At 55.2% G+C, this 24233-nt stretch overlaps 1 protein-coding gene across 2 annotated transcripts in view; it reads left to right on the top strand.

The window, feature by feature from the left end:
- ABTB2 (ankyrin repeat and BTB domain containing 2) overlaps nt 1–24233 on the top strand; it is a 181883-nt gene that overhangs the window by 148384 nt on the left and 9266 nt on the right. The window contains exons 4-11 of one of the 2 annotated variants that reach the window (XM_067749459.1): nt 12209–12361; nt 13709–13874; nt 16747–16836; nt 17403–17519; nt 19716–19812; nt 20073–20208; nt 22021–22250; nt 23663–23841. In XM_067749459.1, coding sequence (XP_067605560.1) covers nt 12209–12361; nt 13709–13874; nt 16747–16836; nt 17403–17519; nt 19716–19812; nt 20073–20208; nt 22021–22250; nt 23663–23841 — 1168 coding nt within the window. The remainder of the gene's footprint in view (nt 1–12208; nt 12362–13708; nt 13875–16746; nt 16837–17402; nt 17520–19715; nt 19813–20072; nt 20209–22020; nt 22251–23662; nt 23842–24233) is intronic. The other variant, XM_067749460.1, reaches the window with a different exon arrangement.

Consider the following 24233-nt stretch of genomic DNA (forward strand, 5'->3'; position numbering starts at 1 on the left):
GGTCAAACCAGCGCCGCCTCCTCCACCTGTGTGATCCGAACAGGTCTCCTTACTTTCCAAGCCACAGTTTCCTCCTGTGTAGAGGGAAGATCTAAGCAGCGCCTACTTCCTGGGGGCCCCCCAAGTTCTGGGGCAGGGCCCCCAACACACATGAAGTACACAGCAAAGAGAGGCCTCTCTTTGTTCCAGTCCAGATGCAGGAGGGGGATGTTTCCCCTCAGATGAGCACTTCACATAAGTGGGAGGCGCCCGCAGATAGGCTGCGCGTTCAGTCTGAAGAAGTGGGCTCGTTAATCTTCTGCTCGGCTTGCGAAAGTGTTTTCTTATCAAATAATAGAGATGATGGCACTGGTGGCTTTATGCTCCTGACTTGTGGTTCCCTTAAATACCATTTCAAGAAGATTTGCAATGTTAAGCTCTTTTCTCTCTTTCCACTCCCCCCTTTTGTGCATTGAATTTCCATCTGCTTACCCAAAATGGAAGCAAAAGAAGTAAAAATAGCTATCGGGTGAATTAAGTACTTGTTTGCATGTGTTTCCCAGGCTGGTGCATCCAGTGACCTCTGAAGTGACCCGTCTGTGGTCTGCAGTTCACACAGAGAGCTGTCCCTCCCACCCGCAGTCGTTCTCCATCCTCTTGTCTGCTTTTTATTTTCTTCCGAACACCATCCTCTGTCTGAAGTTACCTTGTCTGTGAATTTGTTTACTTCCTTTTCTGCCCCCTCCTCACCCCTCTAGAAGGTAGGCACTGTGGGTCCGGTGTTACCACTGTGACTCCAGCACATAGAACATTCCCTGGCACAGAGTAGGCAGTTAAATATTTCGTTTGGTTAGTGAAATAGGCTATAGAGCCTAAAGGTTGGACTTTTGGAGTCAGAAAGACCATCTGTGGGGTCTCTGCTCTCTCATTTACTAGCTGTGTAACTATGGGCAAGTTAATTTCTCAGGCCTCAGTTTCCCCAGCTTATAAGGGAAAATGGCTTGATCTGCTTACATAGGTTTTTGTAGGGATCAAATGAGATAATCCATTGAAAGGACTTAGCACAGAGTAAGCTCTTCGTATGTGATGGCTGCGATTATCAGTATAATTACTGTTTTCATAAACCTGTGGAGGGACTCAAATAACTAAATCATGTTTAATGCATAAATAACCCAAAACAATGGTGAATTTAAAAATCACATCTACTCAAAGTGCATGTTTTCTTTCCCTCTCATATATACCTCCTTCAGTCGCTGCCCTTAATTCCCTCGTAACCCACCCCTGACTGTAGCCAGAGAACCAGGCAAATGACAGAGAAGATGAGGTAGACCAGATGGTCCTAAGGTTTAATTCAGTGAAGACAGTTTTGAACGGAGATATGTACAGACTTTGGATTTATCGCAACCCACCACCCGAGAATCTCGAAGAACTCTAAAAACTGGATTTCATCCACCCATTGGTTCAAAGACTGAGCAGCAAGTGAAGCACTCTAAAGTTAGTGGTGTAGTCGTGCCCCTGGCCCCTCACTTGCTGGTTTGCCCACAGTGCCTGCACAAGACGGGCTGCCATCGCTGAGTGTTCAGCGTGGGAGTGATATGACCTGATTTATATTTACATGGGTTAGAAGCATCTGGACAAGTCTTTACAGTTTATAAGTCTCTAGCACAACTCTCTAGCAGATCTTCACAAGCTCTCAGAGGAAGCCGTTTCCACTCCCATTTACAGAAGAGCAGACTGAGGGCTTGAGAGGGTAAGAGGGGCACCCAAGATCACAGCTAGGAAGAGACAAATCTGAGCTCAGGCAGGGAGGTCCAAGGATAAGAACGCAGTGAATTCACAGTGTCAGACAGGCGGGTGAGACCTCCCTCCCGCCCCCCCCCCCCACCCCGGGGGAGAGAGAAAGACCCTGGGAACCGGTCTCCATCAAGCACCTCCTGCCCAGCGTGACTTGGGCTGCTCGCTCTCAACCACTCAGGGCCTCTTCCCCCACAGGCTTGAGTTAGCTGGCTCTGGGTGGTCAGAGAGGGTGGGCATCTGTCCAGCATCCAAGAAGGAGTGAGCCAGGGATGGGGGACAGACGAAGTGGCAGTGCCAGATAACAGGGGCTGGAGAAAGAACAGGATCCCGACCCAGCTGTTGACAAATGCCCCCGGGGCTGCCTGTTGCGTGTGATTTCCTGTCCCATTGTTGCGCCCACGGGTCCCCACAGAAAAGAAGAAGACTGGGAACTGCCAGCCCCAGGGGTGTTTTTGTCGCGGGGCCGCCACAATGCCCTTTGTCTCCCAGAGGGCGCCTGGGTGCTGGGAAGTCCCAACTGAAGGGAATGGAGTTTGCTTTCTTACAGAAGGCGCCTTCTTAGGCTGAGCTGTGGACTTTGCAGACGCCGAGGATGGGCCAGGATAGGAGCTCGGGCGATGTCTGGAGTCCAGCTGGGCTGGTTTCTGGCCTGCTCCTACTTGCCTGCCAGCCGGCTCCCCAGGTTTCCCTCCTCCCTCAAGACCAACTGCCTCTGACAGCCGCTTCCTTTGCTGCTTTAATATTTGAGATTTGGGGGAAGAAAGCTCTTAAGGGGTCCAGAGTGTCCCTTTGGGGCCCAGCCCAGCACCCCGTTCCCTGCTGCCTTCAGGACTGTTGAGGCTATGGGCGCGGAGGCTGGAGTTGGGCAGAGTGGGGCAGTGGGCGCACTGGGGCGACTCTTTTCTCCTTCACGCTCTGCCTCCCAGTTCTCCACCAGCCAGCAGGCTCAGAGCACTTGGCGTATAGCAGTTTGGTCTCGGGAAGGACCTCGGAATCTCTCTTTTTAGAGCCAGACAGATCGCCGTTGGCTAGCTATGTGACCTCAGACGTGTGTCCAAACCTCTCAAAGCCTTGGTTTCCACATTTGTAAAACACCCTTGCAGGGTGGCTGTGTTAGAGGGTGACGTTTTCAGAATGGCCTCTTACCTGGCACGTAGTAGGCCCTCAGCAAGTCTTAGCAATGTGGTTTTGCTGCTCAGAAGCCAGTGCCAGCGTCTCCCCTGAGGCTGCAGTTGGGCCGTGGGTGCAGAAAGCAGGGTCAAGTGCTGGGAGCCTTTTCCTCTGGCTGGGTCAGAGTGTACCGCCGTCTCCAGCTCAGGTCAAAGCCACTAGCTGCCAGTCGGGAATCTCCCGCCAGGCCTCAAGAGCCCCATGCCTCTACCTCCTCCTGGAAGTTTCTGGAAACTCTTTACCTGACAGTGTGAATGGGTCACCTTTCTGCCTTAGACTGTGGGGGGGTGGGGAAGGCGGGTGCTGTGTGACAATACTCAGCTGAATCCGGACAGGAACACCTATTCAGAGACTGTAAATAAATGACCCCACCCCTGGCCCACTGCCCAGCAGCTGCCTGTTGGGTCAATGGAGCAGGAGAGCTAAGCCGTTGGGCCCTCCCAAGCTGACTTGCTGGCAGAGGCCAATCGCTGGTGGCAGTGCCCTCACCATGATTCTGAAAGTGTGTGTTCAAAAGAAGGGGTGTGTGTTTGAACAGGTTGGAGGCCCTTGACTGTCTGGCTTCCACAGGGTGAAAGAGCTGTGGTCTCTTGTCAGCCATCACAGACGCCGAGCCTGGGTGATTCTGAGTCTCTTGCATCTTCGTGCAGCAGTGAGCCCCGAAGGTAAGGTGCAGCCGCGAGGCCAAGGGAGCCACACCCCAGCCATGCGGAGAGAGGGAGGCCTGCTTTCACTGGGCTCCATTCCACTTGTGTGGGTAGCAGCGATGCTCTGGCCTGCTTTGCCAGCCGCCTGCCAGCTAGGCCGCCTCCCGGCCAGGCCGCCACACAGGGGAGCCTTGGCCTGAGAAATGGGCCAGATAGATGCCCTGGCCCTTGCAGCACTCAGAGCCCTCCCTGCTGTAGGGGGGAGGGTGGAGGGGCGGTGCCCGCATGCAGCCTCCAGTGAAATCTGTACCATCCCACCCACGTAAGAGGCCACCCTGGAGTCAGGCCCAGTTACCAAAGACAGATGGCCGTGTCCCCTCCATCGCGGCTCAAGGCCACATGGACGTCTGCCGAACCACACCTGCCGTCCCCTCCCTGAGACGGCTCCACGTGCCATCCTAGCTGCCCTCCCAGAAACCACCTTAGCCCCCGTCAGCCGAGCTCCCCCAGGAAGCTGTTCCTGGGTAGAAGATTCTCCTGCGGCACGCTTATCTTTTTATCAGGGAAATATTTTCTTTTTTTCTGAAGAGAACCATTTGTTAATACCCAAGCCAGCCCAAGCCTCCAAGAATGGAAGACGAAGCACTTCCCCATTTCAGGAGCTCACCTGCCTGACTTAGAGCTCGGGAGCCCTGCAGAGAGTCCTGGAGTAAGAGCGGACCCCTGAGAACATGTTAGCAGCCAGAAGGCTTTGCCTCTAGGAGTGAGAAACGTTCTATGCATTTCTGTTCTTTCTTTTGGCCACACCGCGCGGCTTGTAGGATCCTAGTTCCCCAGCCAGGGATTGAACCCGGGCCCTCGGCAGTGAGAGCGCAGAGCCCTAACCACTGGGCCGCCAGGGAATTCCCTGGGCTATGCATTTCTGAATTCAAAGGTTGAGTTTCTAACATGGGCTTCTGTGCTGGGGGATGGGCAGCATCAGTAAGTAAAACAGTCTCTGCCTTCAGAGAAATTATAGCCCGAGGGGAAAGCAGACACAAAGAATGCGAACAAACAAAATGATACCAAATGGGCAAAGTGCTGTGAGGGTGTGGTGCTGAGGGCAGAATGGGGACCAGGCTCAGGGCGGGTGGGCAGAGAGGGAGGGCCTCCCACTGCCTGGAGGAGACCCATGAGCCAGGCAAGGTGCCTTACCCCAGTGCCTAATGCCAGGGTGACCAGGTGTTTGTGTTTGCCTGAGACACTTCTCATGTATGCCTGCTGTCCCAGTGTTGTTGGCAGTAGCACTCCTTTTCCCTCTCAGAAGTGGTCTAGTCCCCAGGATGTCCAGGTCCAGAAAAATGGAAAGCCAGGGCCAGCTTACTAAGCTAAGTGGCAGTGGAGTACACTATTTGGGAGCTTGGACATGGGGGGTACCCCGCCTGGGACCGCATCCCAGCTCTGCCACTTACTAGGTGCGTGACCTGGAGCACGTTACTTTACCTCTCCAGCCCTCAGTTTCTGCATGCGTACAATGGGGATAATAATAGTACCTGTTTCATAAAGTAGATACAAGGATGAAATAAGTCAATAGATATAAAGGGCTTAAAACAATGCCACGTGTTTAGCAAATGCTCTGTACACGTTAGTTGTTTGTGTTTCCCAGTTATTCCTGGATGCCTCAGAGCCAGGCCAGGATGCCCCGATTGTTACCCAATTGGCCTCCCATCCCACAGCTCACGTTTCGGTTCCCTGACGGGCAGCCAATGGGAAGAGGCAGGGAAATCGTTCACAGCTAATCATGACTTGGTTGTAATCTAAATTTATATCCATATGCATATCTGAGCAACTGGAGGTTTTTCTAGTGCCTCTAATCTGTACCAGATGGGTTTTAATAAGAAAAGTGTATTTCCCAGAAGAAAGTCCTAAGCCCTGCCTCTAACAGAAGTCACCTGACCCCACGTGGAGATTCTGCCAGGGGTCAGCTGCAGGGTCTGAGGCAGCGGGGCTGCCAGAGGAGATAGGCCCCGGGGTCAGAAGAGAGATGCCTGCCCGGCTCTGACTCCAAGCTGAGCCAAACCATTCTGGTTTACCAAGCAATTCTAGAAAAAGAATTAGTCCAAGATGTGAACCAGACTAGAATCGCTTCCTTTGTACTGGGAGTGGAATCTGACTTCATTTGGGACAATGTTGGTTTCATTCTCCATGGATGTTTTGGCTTGGTGTTCGACCACCGTGGCCCTCCAGAAGTCTTGGGGGACCTGTGGTGAGGGCCTCAGAGCTGGCAGAGCAGAGCCGACCTTGACCTTCCTAGAGCAGTCTCTGCTTGAAGAGCTGTCGCTTGATTGGGAAAAGCTTGGCATCTTCTCAGGTTCCTGACAGTGCCACTTGCCAGCTCCCAGCCCAGGCGGCACAGCAGGGTAGGGCGTGGAAGCGGCGTGCTTCCCAGCAAGGTCCCTGAGAACGATGGATTCGGGGGGGAAGGTCACCCCATTCAACGCCAGTGCTCAGCAGTGATTCCCACTGAAGGTGGGGCAGAGTCGGTGCAAGAATTGAGGGCTGAGGGTGGGAGACATTCTGGCCACCCCCTCCCTTGACCATCACCTGCAGCTGTGTAGCTGGTCCCTGTGAGAATCCTCTCCTAGACTAAGGATGCTAACAGGCAGGGTGGACTCTAAGGCAACATGGGCCTCCCCAGACCCTCCCAGCCAGTCCCGCGCCCCAGAGTCCTGTGTCCTCCCAGCCAACAGTGGAAGTTAAGAAACCACTGCCCGGTTTCCCAGGGCTGAGCTCAGGCCAGGTCTCGAGGCCCTGCCCAGCCAGTGGGCACCTCCCAGATCTGCCTGCCTGAGTATTTGAACCCAGTCCTCGTGGGTGGGCGCAGAGAGGACATACCTGCTGGCCCCAGACTTGTCCTGCCAGTTGGGGACAGAGGCACAAGGCCTTCTCACGCCTGGGCCTCCAGTTCCAGGCTTGTGCCCCATCTACCAACCTGACTCTCTCCCTAAGGCCCTGCCCACCTCAAGGAAGAACAGAGCCTGCTTTGAGCTGGAAATTGGAGGCGTTTCCTGTTTCATGTTGTTAAGACACTGCTTATAGGACTGTAATCCCAATCAATCATATGCATGCTGAGTGGGGCAGAGGTTTTTGTTTTTCCCCAGGCTGTAGGGACCTCTTAAAACCAAGACCTTAAGAAGTTTATTCTCTTTCACTTTTTTAACAGGCAAAAATGGCTTTTGCAGGCCTGGTCCTATTGAAGGACCTTGTGAGCCCATTGGCTTGATATTCTCAGGCTCATCTGTATGATTAATTTAAAGAGAGAGGAAGAGAAACTGAGTCATGACACATGGGGCTGGGCCCCCTGTTGCTGCTAAAGGGCTCTGTGACCTTGGGTGAGATGCTCGGCCTCCCCGGGTCTCTATTTCCTCCTCTTCACCCCGCTTCCTGTTAAAGACCCGTTTTCTTTGGTGTATTTTACACCTCCCCCCACGTGACATTAGTTGCTATTTTATGCACACAAAGACAAATGCTCCAGTCGGTGACCCTTTTAAGTGGCTTTGTTTGTCACGGTAGCAGCCTGACCGGATGCGGATGTGCTTGCGTGCATGCGTGCGTGCGTGCGTGCGTGCGTGCGTGCGTGTGTGTGTGTGTGTGTGTGTGTGTGGTGTTTCTGAGGTTGGTTAGGCCGCCAACGGCATTTAGGGGCGGCAGGTCCCTCACAGTCATCCCGTGCGCACCCGGTCACCACCTTGCATGTTTCTGACCCCATGGCCCCTGGGTCTGTGTTGTCGTTGTCCCTTCCCCTCTTCAAGGTTCTTGACAGCCGAGGCCGAGTGTCTGCACGGCCAGAAACGGTCTCCAGAGCACACTCCACTTAGCGGTTGTGTTTGTTGCTCTGTTTTATGAGTGGGTGGTGGGCAGCTCGCTGGCAGGCTTTTGCAAGCTTTACATGTTTATACTTGCTGGAGGGTTGGGGTGTGTGGAGAGGGAATTGGCTGGACTTGAAGAAGGCTGGAGCTGAGGCATTTAATAGGACCAGATTCCTATAGCCTTTTCTGCTATTATGTATTTTCTCTATCAACAGACACTAAAATGGTAGTAATAGTTAACCTTTACCAAGAACTTACCATGTGCCAGATGCTGTGCTAAGCCCTTTATGTACATAACTTCTGACCGTCTTGTGAGGTGGTCCTGTTATTTATACCCATTTTGCTGATGGGGCAGCTGAGGCTAAGGGAGATAAAATAACTTGCACAGGATCACAGTTTAATTCGTTGGGAGTGCAATGGATTGCAGCCTAGGGCTGTCTCCCACCAGAGCCTATGCTCTTGACCTCGGTATAGTAGGTACAGCTGTTGTCATGTGGAGGCTGTGAAATGACAGCAAAAGGGTTTCTCATGATGGAAAATGTCTAGAAACCACTGACTTAACGCCATCTTTAAAAGAAAAACAGGCCCAAAGAAGGTAGTGATCTGCCCAAGGTTACAGAGCCAGTTTGGCTGCTTCCTAAAACTAGGGCTGTCTCCCAGTGAGGATTCAGTGTGGGATCCTCAGGTCCTTAGGCCGGGAGCACGCACATAAAACACACACCATTCTAGAACTGGCTGGACTGGGACAGAATCCCAGCCCCACGCCTGAGAGCAGCCTTGCCTCAGGGATCGACTACATTTGTCTAAGGCAGTGGTTCTCAATGAGACTTCTCAGAGTCCACAGGGTCAAAATTATATTCACAATAATAAGGTGTTATTTGCCTTCTCACTCATTTTCTCACAAGTTTCCAGGGAGTCTTCCAGAAGCTGTGTGACAGGTGAGCATAGTGTCACTCTGATGGCTGACGGGATATGAGTTTGTGTATTCAGATGTCTGAAGTCTCTGTTTTAATTTCTGATACAATAATTAGCGCTAGAACAATACACATAAATAAAAGCTCTTTGGGGGCCTCAGTAATTTGTAAGAGTACAAAGGGCATCCTGAGGCCAAAGTGCTTGAGAACCGCTGTTCCGTGGTGCCAGACCCAGCAAAGGGGGAGGTCAGTGGCTTGCAGCCAAACTCAGCCTAGGGAAAGGGCAAGAAGAGGGAAACAGGCTTTTTTCTCTGCGAGGGAACCAAGCAGAGAGACCCTGGGGATGACGCATACTCAGTCATTCCCAGCTTTGCTCCCCTAGAGCCTTTTCACTCCACAGTCAGGATGCAGCCATGGCCGGTACAGATGGGAGTTTTTATAGGGATTTTCCAGAATGTCCAGTAATGCAGGCCAGTTTCTCAGCATACCCAGTGGGCTAGATGAAATTACCAGAAAGGAAATAGTAGCCTGGAACCCACAGGCCAAGGGAAGGATGTTACTGAGAAAGTCCATGAATTGCTTATCATTTTACCTTCCCATGGGCCGCAGGTCAGGGAGGTGGGTAGACCAAGGAGAAAGGCCTGAAGGGGTCATTTGGGGGGCTGCAATGGCCTTGTTTGTGGACAGGTGGGCACCAGCCACCACCCCAGAGGCAGAGTGGCAATGTTAACCCTGAAGGATTTTTGTATGTTGAAGAATATTAATCAGTGTGCAATTCAGGAAACAGAAAACACATCAGGTGTTTTAAACAGGAAGGGATTTAATGCAGGGAATTTTGTGCCAAAAGAATCATTGGAAGGACTCAAGGAGTAGGTTCAAGGCTGAACCTCCAGGAATGACTCCAAGGACAATACAGAACTTGCTATCAGGGTGGCTACTCCCTCGGAGATAACCCTGGGAACTGCAATTCAGGATTGAAGCTGGAGCCAAGAAGCTTCTGCCATTGCCTTCAGTAGCAGTACTGCTGCCTCTGGAGCACTCAGGAAGCTGGGAAATGGACACCGGAATGCTCTGTAGGGGGTAAAAAATCCCTCCTGTTTTATGAGTTGGCTTGCTAGCAGAAACAAGCAAAGGGGACACAAAGGCGGCCTCCGCCTCACATCCATTTACCAGATCTCGTGCAGCTTCGTCTTAATGGTGAAGCCTAATTTGCAAAGAAGTCTGGGAAATGTAGTTTTCAGTTTTCCACGTCTTCAGCTAAGATGGTAGAATGGAGGCTGAATGAACCCATCCCCAGTATCTGCCCACCTGTTATCAACACTGCGTCTTTTCTTGTGCCGAGTTATAAGAGGCACAAGGCGGGAGAATGAATCATGACACCATCTGATTAGACTTCATGGTTTCCTGAGTTCCCTCTTGGATTTCCCGTAGTGCAGCTGGGAGATGCTGCTTAGAGCGTTCGCGGCCACACGCGGCTCTTTGTCTTGGCCGTTGGCCACAATAGGGAAGAATGGCTGGCAAATCCACGAACCGTCTTTTTGTTCACCCTTCAGTCTCCAGTGCTGGTGGTTTAGATAAAACCTTCCCCTTGGGTCGGAAGGACTGACATGTAGAAGTATGTCTCTGAGCTTGCCTTGTAGCATTGGAGTGTAAGAATTATAAAATTCCAAACTAACATTTGGGGGGAATTCAAATGGGCATTCACAATTAAAGAAGATCTTGGAAACGGGAGTAATTCACAAAGGGATTGTTGTTCCTTCCTGGATTCTACAAGCTCCCCCCCCTCATAGGGTCCTGGCTTCCCACTCTAACGGGTCCACGTTGTGACTCTGTAAAGTATATGCCATTCTCTTCTGGGCAGAAACAGGACTCGGTCCAGAACTGATAACTTGGATGCATTATGCCACATTCCTGATGCTTGGCCATCCTTGCAGTCATTCGGTTTATTGAGGATCTGTTGTGTCTAGGACCTGCGCTGGGTACATTTTAGAGAACCAGAGATGAGGAAGGCATCGTTCTTGTCCTGAAGAGGAATAATCTAGTCAGGAAGATGAGACGCATTCATTCTGGAATAGAATTGTAAGGGATCTTGGAGAAGGAAGAGATTATTTTCTTTGGAAAAGGGATGTGGGGAGGCTTCTAGAAAGAAGTGGCATTGGAACTAAGCCTTGAGGATCAATAGGATCTGGATGGGCAGAGGTGAGAGCTGGTTCGTTCTTGTGGTGGTGGGAACGGGCAGGGTGGGCTTGAGAACCACGAATGCCTGACGGTCAGGTGTGTCCTGATGAAAGGTGTGAGCCAGGCTTGGAAAGTAAGTTGAGTGAGGTTCTGGGCATCCTTGAAGGCCAAGGCTACAAGGCTTTCCCAGCCTGTGGCCGCCTTGTCACCATAGCGATTGGTACACTCAGTGCACCAGTGAAATGAGTCTAACCTAGAAATATTTTCAGAAATGACAGAACCAGGACATCAAAATAATTTCCAAATGAACCACGTTCAAGAATCCCATCCGATTCTCTTTATAAATAAATAAAGAAAGAAGTGAAAGCATCCTTTGCCCTCAAGAAGAGAAGCTTTGCAAAGTTTGAAGTGACCTAAGCTTTTGAGATCTGAGATCAGCCATGTGAGGGCATCTTGAGGTGACTCCCCGCAGTTGATTTACTCAGGAGCTGAGGGGAGAGGGTGGAGGTCGTCTTCCTGGACAGAGTACCTCTTTGCGTGTCTAGGGGAAAGATGGCAACAGCACAAGGCCTAACGCACAAGGATCCCAGGGTATCAGATGAAGTGGGGTGTGGAGGGGGCATGGGGGGCGGTAGGCATGAAGCCAAGACGGGCAGTCGGGGCCCCTCCACAGCATGGGGTCTGCTGGGCTGTGGAGTGGTCTTCCGAGGTCTTCACCGTGGGGGATGGGCCGGAATGGGCGGAGGACCAGAGTCAAGCTTGGTGGGGTAGGGACGGCAGGGCCTGGGGCGGGGAGGGACCGGCCTGAGCGGCAGGACCATGGTATTGCTCAGCACCAGGGGGCACTAGTCGCTGTCCTGTGAATGGTGCCCCCTGCTGGCACCCAGAACGCCTGTGACTGGTACCCCCTGAGTTTGTAGCTCAGAGGCCTTGCTGGACCAACCGCCTCTCCCTGCCTCCTCCTAGCTGCCCCACACCGTGGCCATGGGTTCTGGGTGTGACATAGGTCCTGGGACAGGTCCTCCCTGGAGGACCTCGGGCGCCAGCCTGGGGCCACCCTGCCTGCCACAGGAAGCGACATAGGCCCACCTCAGCCCGGGGCTCAGTTGAGGAGGGAGTGGCTGTCAACCGCACACAGGTAGTGTGCCATGTGTCGTCTCACGTGGCCTCACGATGATCCTGAGAAGTGGGGACTGCCCCATCTCACAAGTGAAGAAGAAAACAGCCTCGGGGTGTGGTCTGTGGTGATGAAGGGCACAGCTGGGTTTGGAGCCTGGGTCTGTTCGACTCTTTCCTGTGCACCCCAGCACCCAGAAGGCAGGCATCCTCTCCCCTCTGCAGAGAGGGAGACCCCGTCTGAATTCTGTGGAGGGGACAGGAGTCCCCAGTTCCACATGCTGGCAAGCCCCTTCCTTGATGGGCCACCTAAGGCCCTCAGGCTCTGCTCGTGGCCCACGACAGGGGTTCCTTCCGAGTCCTGACTGAGTTCCTGTAGAATGGGGCAGATCGCGTTCTCCGTGAGAAGAGTCAGGCCCCCTCCACCTCCCACAGCCGGAAGGCTGCAGGGGACCCAGCCTCCGTGGCTGTCCTGAGAGTGGGTGCCGAAGGGGGTCCCCTTCTGTGCTTCAGGGAGCAGACCGCCCAGGCCTGACCCCCTCTCTCTGCTGCCTCCCAGGCCCTTCATGCTGCTGCCGCCGCTGATGGAGTGGATGCGCGTGGCCATCACCTACGCGGAGCACCGCCGCAGCCTCACCGTGGACAGCGGCGACATCCGGCAGGCGGCGCGGCTGCTGCTGCCCGGCCTGGACTGTGAGCCCCGGCAGCTCAAGTACGGAACCAGGGAGGCGGGGGGTGCGGGGGGGCGTCTCCATGCCCAGCCCCCGGTCAGCCCTCTGCTCCCTCCTCCTCCTGGGTCGGGAGCGGGCAGCAGGTAGGGGCTGCAGGTGGTCCGCTCGAGCTGCGCTAAGGTGCTCTCTGCACAAGCGCACCTGTCGGAACTGATGTGTTCTGGACCTTGGCTGCTCTCGGGTGCATCCTCTGCAGCCACGGGTCAGGCCCGCAGGGCAGACTCCCATTTGGATTTGGGTGGGAGAGCTTTCGCAGTCTGACTCTTCGGGCCATTTGGGGGTATGCAGCAGAAGTGGGCCTCCTTCCTGCGGTTACCACCATTTTCTGGAGCAGTTTCTAGGTGCAGACCGGCTCTGAGCCCTTCCTTTTTACGTGCACTTTCTCAGTCCTCGTGACAACCTCAGAGAAGAAGGGGCTTTAATGCTCATGTTTCAGATGGAGAAGCTGATGGTCAGGAGGAACAGTAACTTGCCCAGAGATACTCAGCTAGCAACGTGGCCATGCCCGAATTTGAACCCAGGCCCGTATGGCCCCAAGCCTGGGCTCTTAGTTACCTTCCCAATGTGCCTCTCTTGTATTGGACTGGCCTCCTGAAGTTGTTTCAGAGAAGCGTTCCCCTGGCCATGCTTGACCTGGAAGAGCCTTGCTTTTTTTTTTTTTTTTTGTCTTCTGTCTCCATTGCAAATGCCAGGACCTCGTTCTGTGGCATGTACTTTTTACTCTTTGGCATAATCACGACTCCAGGCTGAAGCCACCTGTTGGAAGCCTGTGGGCCCTCTGCAGACGCAGGTTTTATCTGTGACTCTCCTTGGTAGGATGGCTTGCCTGCAATGGGAGTCTGGGCCACTCTCTGCTGTCTCTTTGTTGCTTCGGGGCCTCACCAGGAAGCACTGAGGGGAGAGGATGGAGAGGCAAGAACTGGAGCTTGGCCTCGATGACTGAGAGAGTGAGAGTGCGCCCTTCTCTGTGCAGAAACTATACAGCCAAGAGCTGTGGCCCAAGGCCCAAAAGCTGGAGCTTCTTCCTCCTCAGAGCAGTCCCCTGAGAGATTATGTTAGATGGGAACCTTGTCTCTGACAACTGACAGCTCCCAAGAGCTCAGAGCATGTCTTTAACGTGTTTGTAGAACAGCCGACTTATGTGCTCTTCCTGTCACCGAGCGTGACAAGGCCAGTCACTGCCGATTAGATAGTAATTCCCAGTCCTCCCCCCCCCAACCTCATCCTCACACCACACATCAGCCCAGAACAGTTGTGTCACCTCTCATAGGGAGGCCATGTCCTAGCAGGAAGAGCCATGCTCACACACCCCGGTCTCTTCTGCGCAGACCCGAATGCTGTTTCAGTTCCTTCCGGAGGCTGGATGCCCCAGCGGCTACTGAAAAATTCAACCAGGACCTGGGTTTCCGCATGCTCAACTGCGGGAGGACAGACCTCATCAGCCAGGCGATCGAGGCCCTGGGTCCCGACGGGGTGAACACCATGGATGACCAGGTGCGTTCTGAGCGCTCCGCCAGCCAGGCTCAGGACCAGAGTCCACAGGGGTTCGTGACCTCTGGAGCCGGTGGCACAGTCCCTTCTGTCCCAAACCTGAGACCCGCCCACTCAGCTCTGTGCTCTAAGAGGTGGGCTGCTTCCTGAATCGTGCCCTGCCATCCAGGTACAATGTCAACTCAGAGACTTCCCTAACACCCCTTGGAAATCCTTTGTAACAGGGATTCTGCTTCCCCTCACTGGAAGGCTGGAGGTTGCCCCGTAGGGTGCAGGGCTGGGAAAGAGTCCAGAGGAGTCAGCTTGATAGCGAGCTCTAGATCGTAATCACTGAGACTTGTATTGGGAGCATCCTGTGTGCCTGCCACGTTCCAGGCCTGTAGAAATCCTTGCCTTCATGAGTTAACATTAGAGGAGACAGATACTGAGAAACACACACACACACACACACACACACACACACACGAGTATGTTAGTGAAAAGTGCTAAGGCGTTAAATGAAGCCAGAAAAGGGGAGAGGAAGTGTTGGAGGCAATTAACAACTTTAGGTAGAATTTAACTTGACTTTTTTGGCTTGCTTTATTTTTGTTTTTGCTGTGAATAGCTAACATTTATATAGCACTCACTGTGTTCCAGGCATTGTTCTAAGCACTTTGCACAGAGGAGCTCATTTAATCTTGACCACAGCCCTACGATGTAGGTATCATCCCCATTTTATAGATAAGGAAACTGAGGTACAGAGGTCACACAACTAGTAAGGAGCAGAGCTGGGATTAGAAGAACCCAAGTGGTCCAACCCCAGGCTCTTCACCACTGTGGAAGATGCAGTTTGTGTATTCGATGTAGTTTTGTGAGCTCTGCAATATATAGGTAATGGATTTCCTATATGGGTTTAGAAACCCACACAGAAGCATGAGGGAAGTTAAATGACAGCTGAAGGGTCACATAGCCCTCTCGGATGAGATGACAGCATGGTGGAGAGCATGATGAGGTGCCTGGCGAACCCAAGCCAGAGTGGACTTTGACAGGTCGGGCTTGAGCAGCCAGGGAAGGCTTTCTCCTGGGGGGCCAAGCTGGAGTGAGGGGTGGTGGGATGCAATGGAGAGGAGTGGGGAAGGCATTCCAGGGAAAGGAGATGCTGGGGGCAGGAGCGTCGGGGCGGGACAGTCGGGCGCGTGCTAGGACAGGTATGCTGCAGCCGAGCTCAGGGAGGCGACAGGCTGGGTCCTGGCATCTCCCCGAGGTGCCTCTGTCAATGCAGGCTATGGGGCTTTCATCCTGGGGGGTCATCATCTTCCTCCAGCAGTGCAGTGGGGAAGACCATGGACACTAGCCTCAGACGGACCTGGAGTTTAGCCCTCCTGTCATAGCTGTGGCAGCTTGGACAAGCACCCCTCTGAGCCTGTCCCCTCACCTCTAAGATGTGGGAAGAAAGTACCCGCCCCATAGGGTTATCGTGAGGCTTTCACATCAGGCACATAGTAGATGCTCAATAAAGGTCCGTCCAGTTTTGTGTTGTTGATACGGTGATGATCATCCCTGAAATCTGTTAATCAGCCTCTTTTGATTTGGCCTCTTTAGGTGCCTGCAGTGGGGAGGGGCCAGCACAAAAAAAGCAGTTTCTCCTTAGAAGGCTTGTAGCCTGGTTTACACTCCGAATCATGTTCAGATGTGTGGAGAAAAAAGAAGTCAAGCATGTGCCAAGGGGAATAAAACAAAGCCAGATTCTCACTCGGTGGCAGCGGGCTTTTCTCTAAATGTTCGGTCCTGTTTGTTCCCTCAGCCTCAGTGTCTGCAGAACGATCTGTGGGTAAAAAGGCCTCTCACCCGTGATTAATCTCGGGCCATTTCTTTATCTCTGGGCACTAGGCAAGGATTTATGAGGTAAGGAGATCTTGTCTACACACAGATAACCTAATAAGTAACATCGTGGGGCTCCAGACAAACGCTTGCCAGCATCCAGCTGTGGAATAACACTTTCCACCGTTGCCTTTGCTATTACTGGCCACCGAGGAGATTCCCCGCCAGGGAGGCAGCTCCGTTAATCGCCCACCTAAACTCAGGGAGGGATTGGGCCTCAGCTTTCAGAAAAGCTCAGAACTGCTCACAGCACGAGATGTTAAAGTCAACCTCTCCACCCTCCGTGAGATGCCTCAGGGGAGAGCTTCGCAGCTGAGGCAGACCTGGGTTCCAGCTGAGTTCATCCTCTTACTTACCGTGTGACTGTTGGGCAAGTTAATCCCCTTCTCTGCTTCTTGTCTGTGAAGTGGGGACAATAACAGAACCTCCCTAATAAGGATGGTATGGTCATTAAATGAGAAGATGCATGTAAGTCACTTCACACGGTGATTTACCAGCACAGGGCCTGGGGTGGGTTTGGATGTGGCAGTGTAACATAATAGCAGTGGTAGTGTTGTGTTATGTTAATTAGTTAGCTTATCCTTAGTTAGCTGTACTAAGCACTTTATACATAGTAACTCATACTCTTTACAACAACCTAATGAGGTAGGTACTGTTGTTATTCCCATTTTAAAGATAAAGAAACTGAGGCACAGAGGAGTACAAGTAAGTTGTACGAAGTTTACAGCAGAAGTAGCCTTTGCACCAGAGTCTGGCCATGGGGCCTGTGCCCTTTGCCCTTCTGGCGACCTGTAGTGCTCATGGAAATGTCCCCTCCTCATCCTTCAGGTGTCATACGTCCAGTGGGCCTAGGAGGGGCAGGTTGTCTTGTTCAGCACAAGACACAGGATTGTTCAGGATGAGCAGCTGGTCAAGCAGGAAGACCTGGATCTGGTTTCTGGGGCAGACACCTATGGAACACGTGTCCTCATGTTCTGTTTGCAGACAGTTTAGCATCTGCCTTTGGTTCATGTAGGGTATGACGCCGCTGATGTATGCCTGTGCTGCTGGGGATGAAGCGATGGTCCAGATGTTAATTGATGCTGGAGCAAACTTGGACATCCAGGTGAGAAAGCCCCCAAGGGCTGCACCGGGCTCCTAACCCAGCAAGAGAACACCCCAAGGTCTTCGTCATCCATGCTGGCTGTGATGCTATGGACAACTAGACGTGTCTCAGAGGACTTAAGATGCAAGATGCACAGAGATCACAGTTAGCAAAGAGGGTTCTTCCTCAAGATTTGAACTTTCTGTCAGAGAGGAAGTGAGCTCAGAGGGGAGTCGAGCAGAGAGAATGGCCATAATTCTGTTACTGTAGCACCTTTCCCATTTTATCAACCTAATCCCCAGCCATCCCCACCATCCCCAGATACTTCTGGCTCTACCTCCCTCTGAGGCATAAAGTGTTCCCTCTCTGCTGTCTCTCTGCCCAGGGCAGACATCACTAATTGAACATCCTTTTGAGCCTTTTCCACAGGGTACTCCAGGCAGACATTGCCAATCGAATGTAGAAAGCTCTTGAGTTGACTCCTAGTCACCATCCCTGCAGGGCTCCCCTTAGCTCAGGTGGCTGTGTCACCTGCCCAGGAATGTCACTGACCTAGGAAACACTGATCATTTGTGCTATTTTTCCAGGTTCCAAGCAACTCTCCCAGGCACCCCTCCATCCACCCTGACAGCCGGCACTGGACCTCACTGACATTTGCTGTCCTACATGGACACATCTCTGTGGTCCAGGTGAGCTCCTGCCAGGTATGCAGCATGCCCTCATCTTGCTGGGTGGGTTGAGCCCCAGGCGTATCCCCAGCCTTACCTGTGTGAGCAGCAGCCTGGAGTCAGACACCAGAGGCGCTAGTTAACGCTAGCTCACTTGGTCAGCAAAGACCCACCTGGTCTGCCTCCAGGAGCAGGCTTCAGTGTGAGGATACATGTGAGAATTTTAGGGAGCAAGACACAGGCCCAAGTAGTACCAGGCCTGCCTGGCGTCTCTGCATCTGTGGGTGAGTCCTGGGGCGTGCTGGAATCTGGAATCTGTGCAGGTGTGCTCCGTTTCTCTCCTCCAGTAATCTTTCCAACCCTTAGCTGTTTTTACTGCCTCATGAGTTCTGCCGGCTCTATACAGCATGCTGTCCTTCCGGTTCTGCCCCTCCCTGGTAGCAGGCGTAGTCTCTCAGCTCCCCAGTTCCTGAAAGAGGACTCAGATTGGCACAGCTCGCCTGTCAAGCCAAGCCACACTGTGCCCACCTTGGTCCCAGTAGCTGTGGCTGGCGTGAGGAGGGGGTTCAGGCCTAGAAGTGGAAGCCGTGGATGGGGCATGGTGACACTGCCACTCGGCTCCCAGACTCCTTCACTCCTCAGGCCACAGGCCCACAGGATTCCAGACTCCTTCCTGGGAGTTCGTATTCCACCCTTGCTGTCTGCTAGATTGTGGGGCCTTTGAGAGCAGGAGTCGTGTCCGGCCTATTCATCGCTGTGCACCCAGGCCTGGCCTATAGGAGGGATGCAGTAAATGGTGGTCAGTGGGCTGACTGCCACATTCTGCCTGCTTTTTGGTGCGCGTCCTCCTAAGGCCCTGAGTAGAGTTCCACGCTAGCCCAGACTGGCCTGCAGGGCTGTGCCCTGGACTCACCTGGACTGGTGCCCATTTTCACCCTGACGGGCAGGCCTCTTCCTCTTCCACCTTGGCACACTGGCTCAGGCAGCGATGCCCTTTCTGCCTGACGGGGCCTCCTACCGACAGCCGCCCCCATGCTCCACGCTGTGGGGAGGCTGAGAGGTCAGCCTGGGCCCCTCGGACCTGGTCTCCAGGTGGCGGGGCCGTGGTGTTGCCTTAGCTGGCCAAGCACGGGCTCTGAGGGGGCTTTGGTCTCCGGAAACCTGGGAGGGCTGGAAGGCGGCTCCCTCCAGAGCAGCCGGTCAGGAAAGGTGAGATGGAGCTGAAGTCACCTCTCGGTGAAGCAGACCCACCCCTGCCCCAAGGCAAAGCCGGCCGGCTCAGCTGGAGCTGCTTGGTATCTGTTAGCCCTGCCCCATCTGTCCCCTGCAAGACTGGCCCTTGCTAGAATGGGGAGAGGCCACCTGGTGTCCCAGACAGTGAGGTTCTGCCCCAGCCCCACACTTCCCAGCCTTGGGTAGCTCACCGAACCTCTCTGATGAGAACCCTAAAAGCCACTAGTTATTGAGCCCCTATGGAGAGGTGAGCACCGTTTCACTTCATCCCCAGCAAGGCTGCAAGGCGGGCCTCTTTTGCATTTTCCCGATGAGGAAGACTGAGGTTTGGGGAGTTGAGGTACCTGCCCCAGGTCACCCACTGGTCTGTGGCTAGCACTGGCACTCAGCTCTAACACCTCTGCCGTTCCCACCACCTCTGCTGCCTCCAGAGCCCCAGTTTCCCCCGGTTGATTGGGGGGTGGTGCCTTCTTTTCTGCTCATCTGTGTGAGTTCTTACAAAGATCACTGCAGCCAGTTTGTAGGAAACTGTTTGAAAGGGAGAAATAGCTCAGAGGTCCCTATAGCTTAGGGGCTTGGTCCAAGGCCACAGGAGTGGAGGTGAAGATTCTAGACACTTAGAGCCCTGAAGGTAACCAGGAGTTCTAAAATTCTGGTTGCCTGGACGCCCGGGTGAGCCGGTCCTTGGTCACGTGCCACAGGAGGGAACTACAGGCCCCTCCCCAAAGCCTCCCTGCACGTGCCCCAGACACTCCCTACCACGTGCCACAGGAGGGAACTACAGGCCCCTCCCCAAAGCTTCCCTGCACGTGCCCAGACACTCCCTACCATGTGCCACAGGAGGGAACTACAGGCCCCTCCCCAAAGCCTCCCTGCACGTGCCCCAGACACTCCCTACCATGTGCCACAGGAGGGAACTACAGGCCCCTCCCCAAAGCCTCCCTGCACGTGCCCCAGACACTCCCTACCACCTGAAGTGTCTTCCCTGTGCCCTGGCAGTTGCTGCTGGATGCTGGTGCCCACGTGGAGGGCTCGGCAGTGACCGGTGGCGAGGACAGCTATGCAGAGACACCCCTGCAGCTGGCTTCTGCAGCCGGTAGGTACACCGCTGCCCTGCCCAGTGAGGGTCCCCTACTGCCCCACGGGTCCACCTGCTCCTCCCCACGGTGTCACCCAGCCTGGCTGAGCTGCACACGCAGATCACTGTGGCGAGCCTTGAAGCCCCTCCTTCTGGGTCCCAGGGGCTCCCCTTCACCCCATCGTCAGTGTTTCTGCCACACTCGCTGCCCAGGCAGGCCCAGCAGAGGGGCAGTGGCACGGGCGGTGGAAGCATCCTCGGTCCACCTTGTCTTCCAGGGAACTACGAACTGGTCAGCTTGCTGCTCAGCCGGGGCGCCGACCCCCTCCTTAGCATGCTCGAGACCAACGGCATGGCCTCCTCCCTCCACGAGGATATGAACTGCTTCAGCCACTCAGCCGCCCACGGCCACAGGTACCCGCCCGGGCTTCCTGCCCCGTGTGCTGGGGGGCGTGAAGCAGGCTCTCAGCAGAAGAACTAGACCTGGAGGGCCTTCCAGAGGTGGGGGCTGGGGTGGCTGCACGCACACCAGCCGGAAAGACGGGGCTTCAGGCAGCTCGGGGGCCCCAGATGTTGGAGGCCCGGAGACGCTGGGCTGCTTAGAGGTCCTACAGCCAGTTCCCGGCAGACGTGGGACTGGAGCAGGCCCTCCCATTCCCCCGTGAGGCTCTCCACCCTGCAGCCACCCAGGACCCCATCCCTTCCCATGCCTGGGGTGCTTCTGCGGTGCCTGCAGTGGCCTGGGGCGCTAGAGGCTTCCACACAGCAGGCAGCTCCACCACGAAGATGCCACTGGTGGCTCTGCAGGAGATCGCGTCTCGCTCCGGGAGCGGATGGTGGACCTTGCTTTGCGGGGGCCGGGGCTGCGAGAGGGCAGGGCTGAGAGCAGAGCCGTTAGGCAGCTGAGGGGGCAGAGGGAGACAGGGAAGAGGTGAGTAGAAGGTAGAGAGGGCAGGCGGGACACCTGCTTCCCGTCCTCAAGCCCAGACTGTGCCCTTGCTGTGGCCCACTCCCTAGCGTGCTTCTCCCCCCCGCCCCCCGCCTTCTGCGCCCAGCCCCCGCTCTCACCCATCTCCACCAGCCCTGCCCTCAGGTACCACCTCGCAGGGCACGGCCTCCAGGCCTCTCTACCCCGCCCAGTGCCTGCGTTTCCCACCCCTCCCCACCGCTGTGGCCTCTTCACCCCGCGTGGAGTTGCCCCCTGCTCATCGGCTTCCCACTCTCTCTCTGGAACACGGGCTCCCTTGGGTGGGTGTGGTGGGCGCTCACCGTCATGTGCCAGCTCACGCCAGACCGGGTGCTCTGTTAAATTGCTGAACTGGCAGAGCTACAGCAGGATGACCCAGGTCCCTCGAGGGGGTCCCTGCCGGGCCTCCATCACACAGTAGGGGAAGGGGTGGGGGAGGGGTGGCCAGGGCCGCTGGGAGGAGGCTCAGCCCCAGGTGACCTGTGGGCCTGGCCCTGCTGCAGCCTGCCCAGCGCCCCAGCCTACAGGCTGTGACAGAACGAGCCTGGGGCTTGAAGCTCTGGGTCTGAGTCTTCATCCTGCTCAGAGTGACCGTGAGCAAGACGTGGTCATCGCCCACAAATGGCGAGGTTCATGGGATTGCTCAGGTTAAATGCAGCGGTACACGGGAATATGCTCCATCGAGCATCCCGTGTTCCACACGTCTGTGTATGTTAATGAATTCAGTATAAAATGCGGCTCCACTGCATTCTTACTAATGGAGGGAAAGTGAGTACAAGCATGTCCTATGTTTCGGACACGTTTACATGTGTCAAGTTGGCTGCTCTTAGGAGGACTGCTAGGTATCAGGCTCTGCATCTGAGGTCATCACATTGGCCTCACGTTAACTGGGACAGCATGATGCTGACGCCCTGTCCTACAGATGACAAAGCCGTCAGGGCTCAGAGAGGTAGAACAACCTATCCGAGATCACACAGGATGGCAGAACCTGCTTGGTCTCAAAGCCCACGACTTCTCGTCACTACATGGATGGCAGAAGGGAGAGGTCTCCTGCACCTTCCCCTTACTCCCCAGGTGGCCAGGGATGGGGGTCGCTGGGAGCCCTGGCCCAGCCTGCCTGGGAGGGGAAGACCGTGAGCCTTTGTGCCCACAGATGCCCCGTAGCTGCCCATCTGGACCACGGGCCGCCAGAAGGCAGCTCAGCAGGCGCCGTCCGTGGCGGGAGCCTCAGGCATCACCCTTCGTCCCTTTACCCACAGGAACGTCCTGAGGAAGCTCCTGACGCAGCCGCAGCAGGCCAAAGCAGACGTGCTGTCCCTGGAGGAGATCCTGGCTGAGGGCGTGGAGGAAAGCGATGCGTCGAGCCAGGGCAGTGGCAGCGAGGGGACCGTGAGGCTGAGCCGGACGCGCACCAAGGCCCTCCAGGAGGCCATGTACTACAGCGCGGAGCACGGCTACGTGGACATCACCATGGAGCTGCGGGCACTAGGTGAGACCTTGCAGCGTGTGTACCGGTACACACGCACATGCACGCACACACACACTCACTCACACACAGGCTCTGCTGCTCCTCAGGCCAGGAGAGGGCCAGGTAGCTGAGTGTAGGGCGGGGCTCAATTCCCCCAGACCTGGTGACTGACAGCCAGGACAGGGGCTGCCCTGAGCCTCAGACAGTCCTCTGTGGGGGTGTGTCTCAGAGCCTCACCCCAGCCCTGTGCCCTCAGGTCCCCCAACCTCCCTGGTCAAGTCCTGGGATGTGTAGCTCTGGGAGCATCTGTAGCACTAGGGGTCTACATTTCTGGTCAACTAGATGCTCTCCAGTCCCTCAGCCAACCTCCCCACCTCCTTGGGTCTGCAAGCCTGCCGACCTCTCCTTCCCTCCCGGGAGGCTGGTCAGACAGACAGACTTGGGTGAGAGCCTAGCCCTGCCACGTTCGCTGGTGCTGATGACTCTCCTCTGTGAATGTGGTGTCGTCACGTGCAGCCCAGAGCCCAGTGCCAGCTCACCATCAGCACTCAGTGCACGATGACTCTCCCGGGGGCCATGACACACGAACGCCCGGCGCTGGGCCAAGGCAGCGGGAGGCCACGTGGCCCTGCTGTGGCAAGCCAGCCTCAGTGTTCTTCTCTGTGAAATGGGCTCCTACATACAGTCGGTCAACCAGGGATGCTAACGTTACGCACGTCGTCGTGGGGGGTAGGGAATGCCATCGGTCCTTTTTTAACCCATGGTGAGGTGGGGGAGTAAGAAGCAATCCCTCTAATTATCAGAAACATCACTAGTTACTGTCGTGATGTTTACAAAGTAGTTGTAAGTTGCCCTGCGGCCCCGCCGGCACACTCCAGGGAGCTGGCAAACTAATGACGTGGCACTGGATGTGCATAAACAGACCAGGGAGCTGGGCGATAGGACGGGGTTGATTTCAGGCTTCTAGACAGGCAGGGAGCCCCTGCGTCCCCAAGCACCCTGCATATCCTCCGGGTATCCGAGTCTCCCGGGCTACCCCTCGTAATTATAATGGGTCCTCCTCCATAAGTCAGTCCAGGGCCCAACAAGGCGTCGGGCCAGTGTGGGTGCTGGGATTGCGCTTGAAGGTCCCCAGGCTGAGCTGTGGATTTTCAGAGCTCGGGCTCCCTGCACTTGGTCCGGAGGCATTCCTCCACCTCATCTGACACGAACCCGGGTGCCCTCTGATCTCTCAGGGAGGCCCGTCAGTGTGAACGGAAGCTTTGCTTACTGGCTACACCGAGGGGGCTGGGGGCTGCCCCCTGCTCTGCAGACACTGGGCGCATCGCAAGAGAGCCTGCCAGGAAGGGGTTCATTGGGAGGCGGGCTTGGTGGCCCCCGCAGGGAGCGCTCTGCCCAGGGGTGACTGCTGCCCTTCCCCTGCCCGGGCCCAGGCGTCCCCTGGAAGCTGCACGTCTGGATCGAGTCTCTGAGGACGTCCTTCTCCCAGTCTCGGTACTCGGTGGTGCAGAGCCTCCTGCGGGATTTCGGCTCCATCAAGGAGGAGGAATACAACGAGGAGCTGGTGACCGAGGGCTTGCAGCTCATGTTCGACATCCTCAAGACCAGCAAGGTGAGTGTCTCCGGGCAGGTCCCTGCCCCAAGCTCAGAGAACCCAGGCTCCAGAGCCCACGGCCCCAGCAGACCATGGGACGGACACAGAGACGGACGCATAGGAAGACAGACACAGGGACAACCCCTCCCACGGACAGATGGACACAGGGACCTTCACGCACGCGGGTGGTTGCCCACCCCACGTGCAAACGCGCACCGCCTGGCTGCAGAGGCCGTGGAGCTGTCTGGGCTGGAGCCCGGCCAGAAGAGCGATTTGGGGAATCAGTGTTGAAGGGACAGGCCTCCCTCACCAGGCCACCTCCAGGAGGAGCAAAAGGCAGCGGCTGCTCTGATCCTGGCCTGGACTTCTGAAGTTGGCCCGATGTAGCAGGAGCTATAAACAGACGGCCA

This window comes from Pseudorca crassidens, chromosome 9 (genome assembly GCF_039906515.1).
Source record: "Pseudorca crassidens isolate mPseCra1 chromosome 9, mPseCra1.hap1, whole genome shotgun sequence".
In the NCBI taxonomy this organism is placed as follows: Eukaryota; Metazoa; Chordata; class Mammalia; order Artiodactyla; family Delphinidae; genus Pseudorca; species Pseudorca crassidens.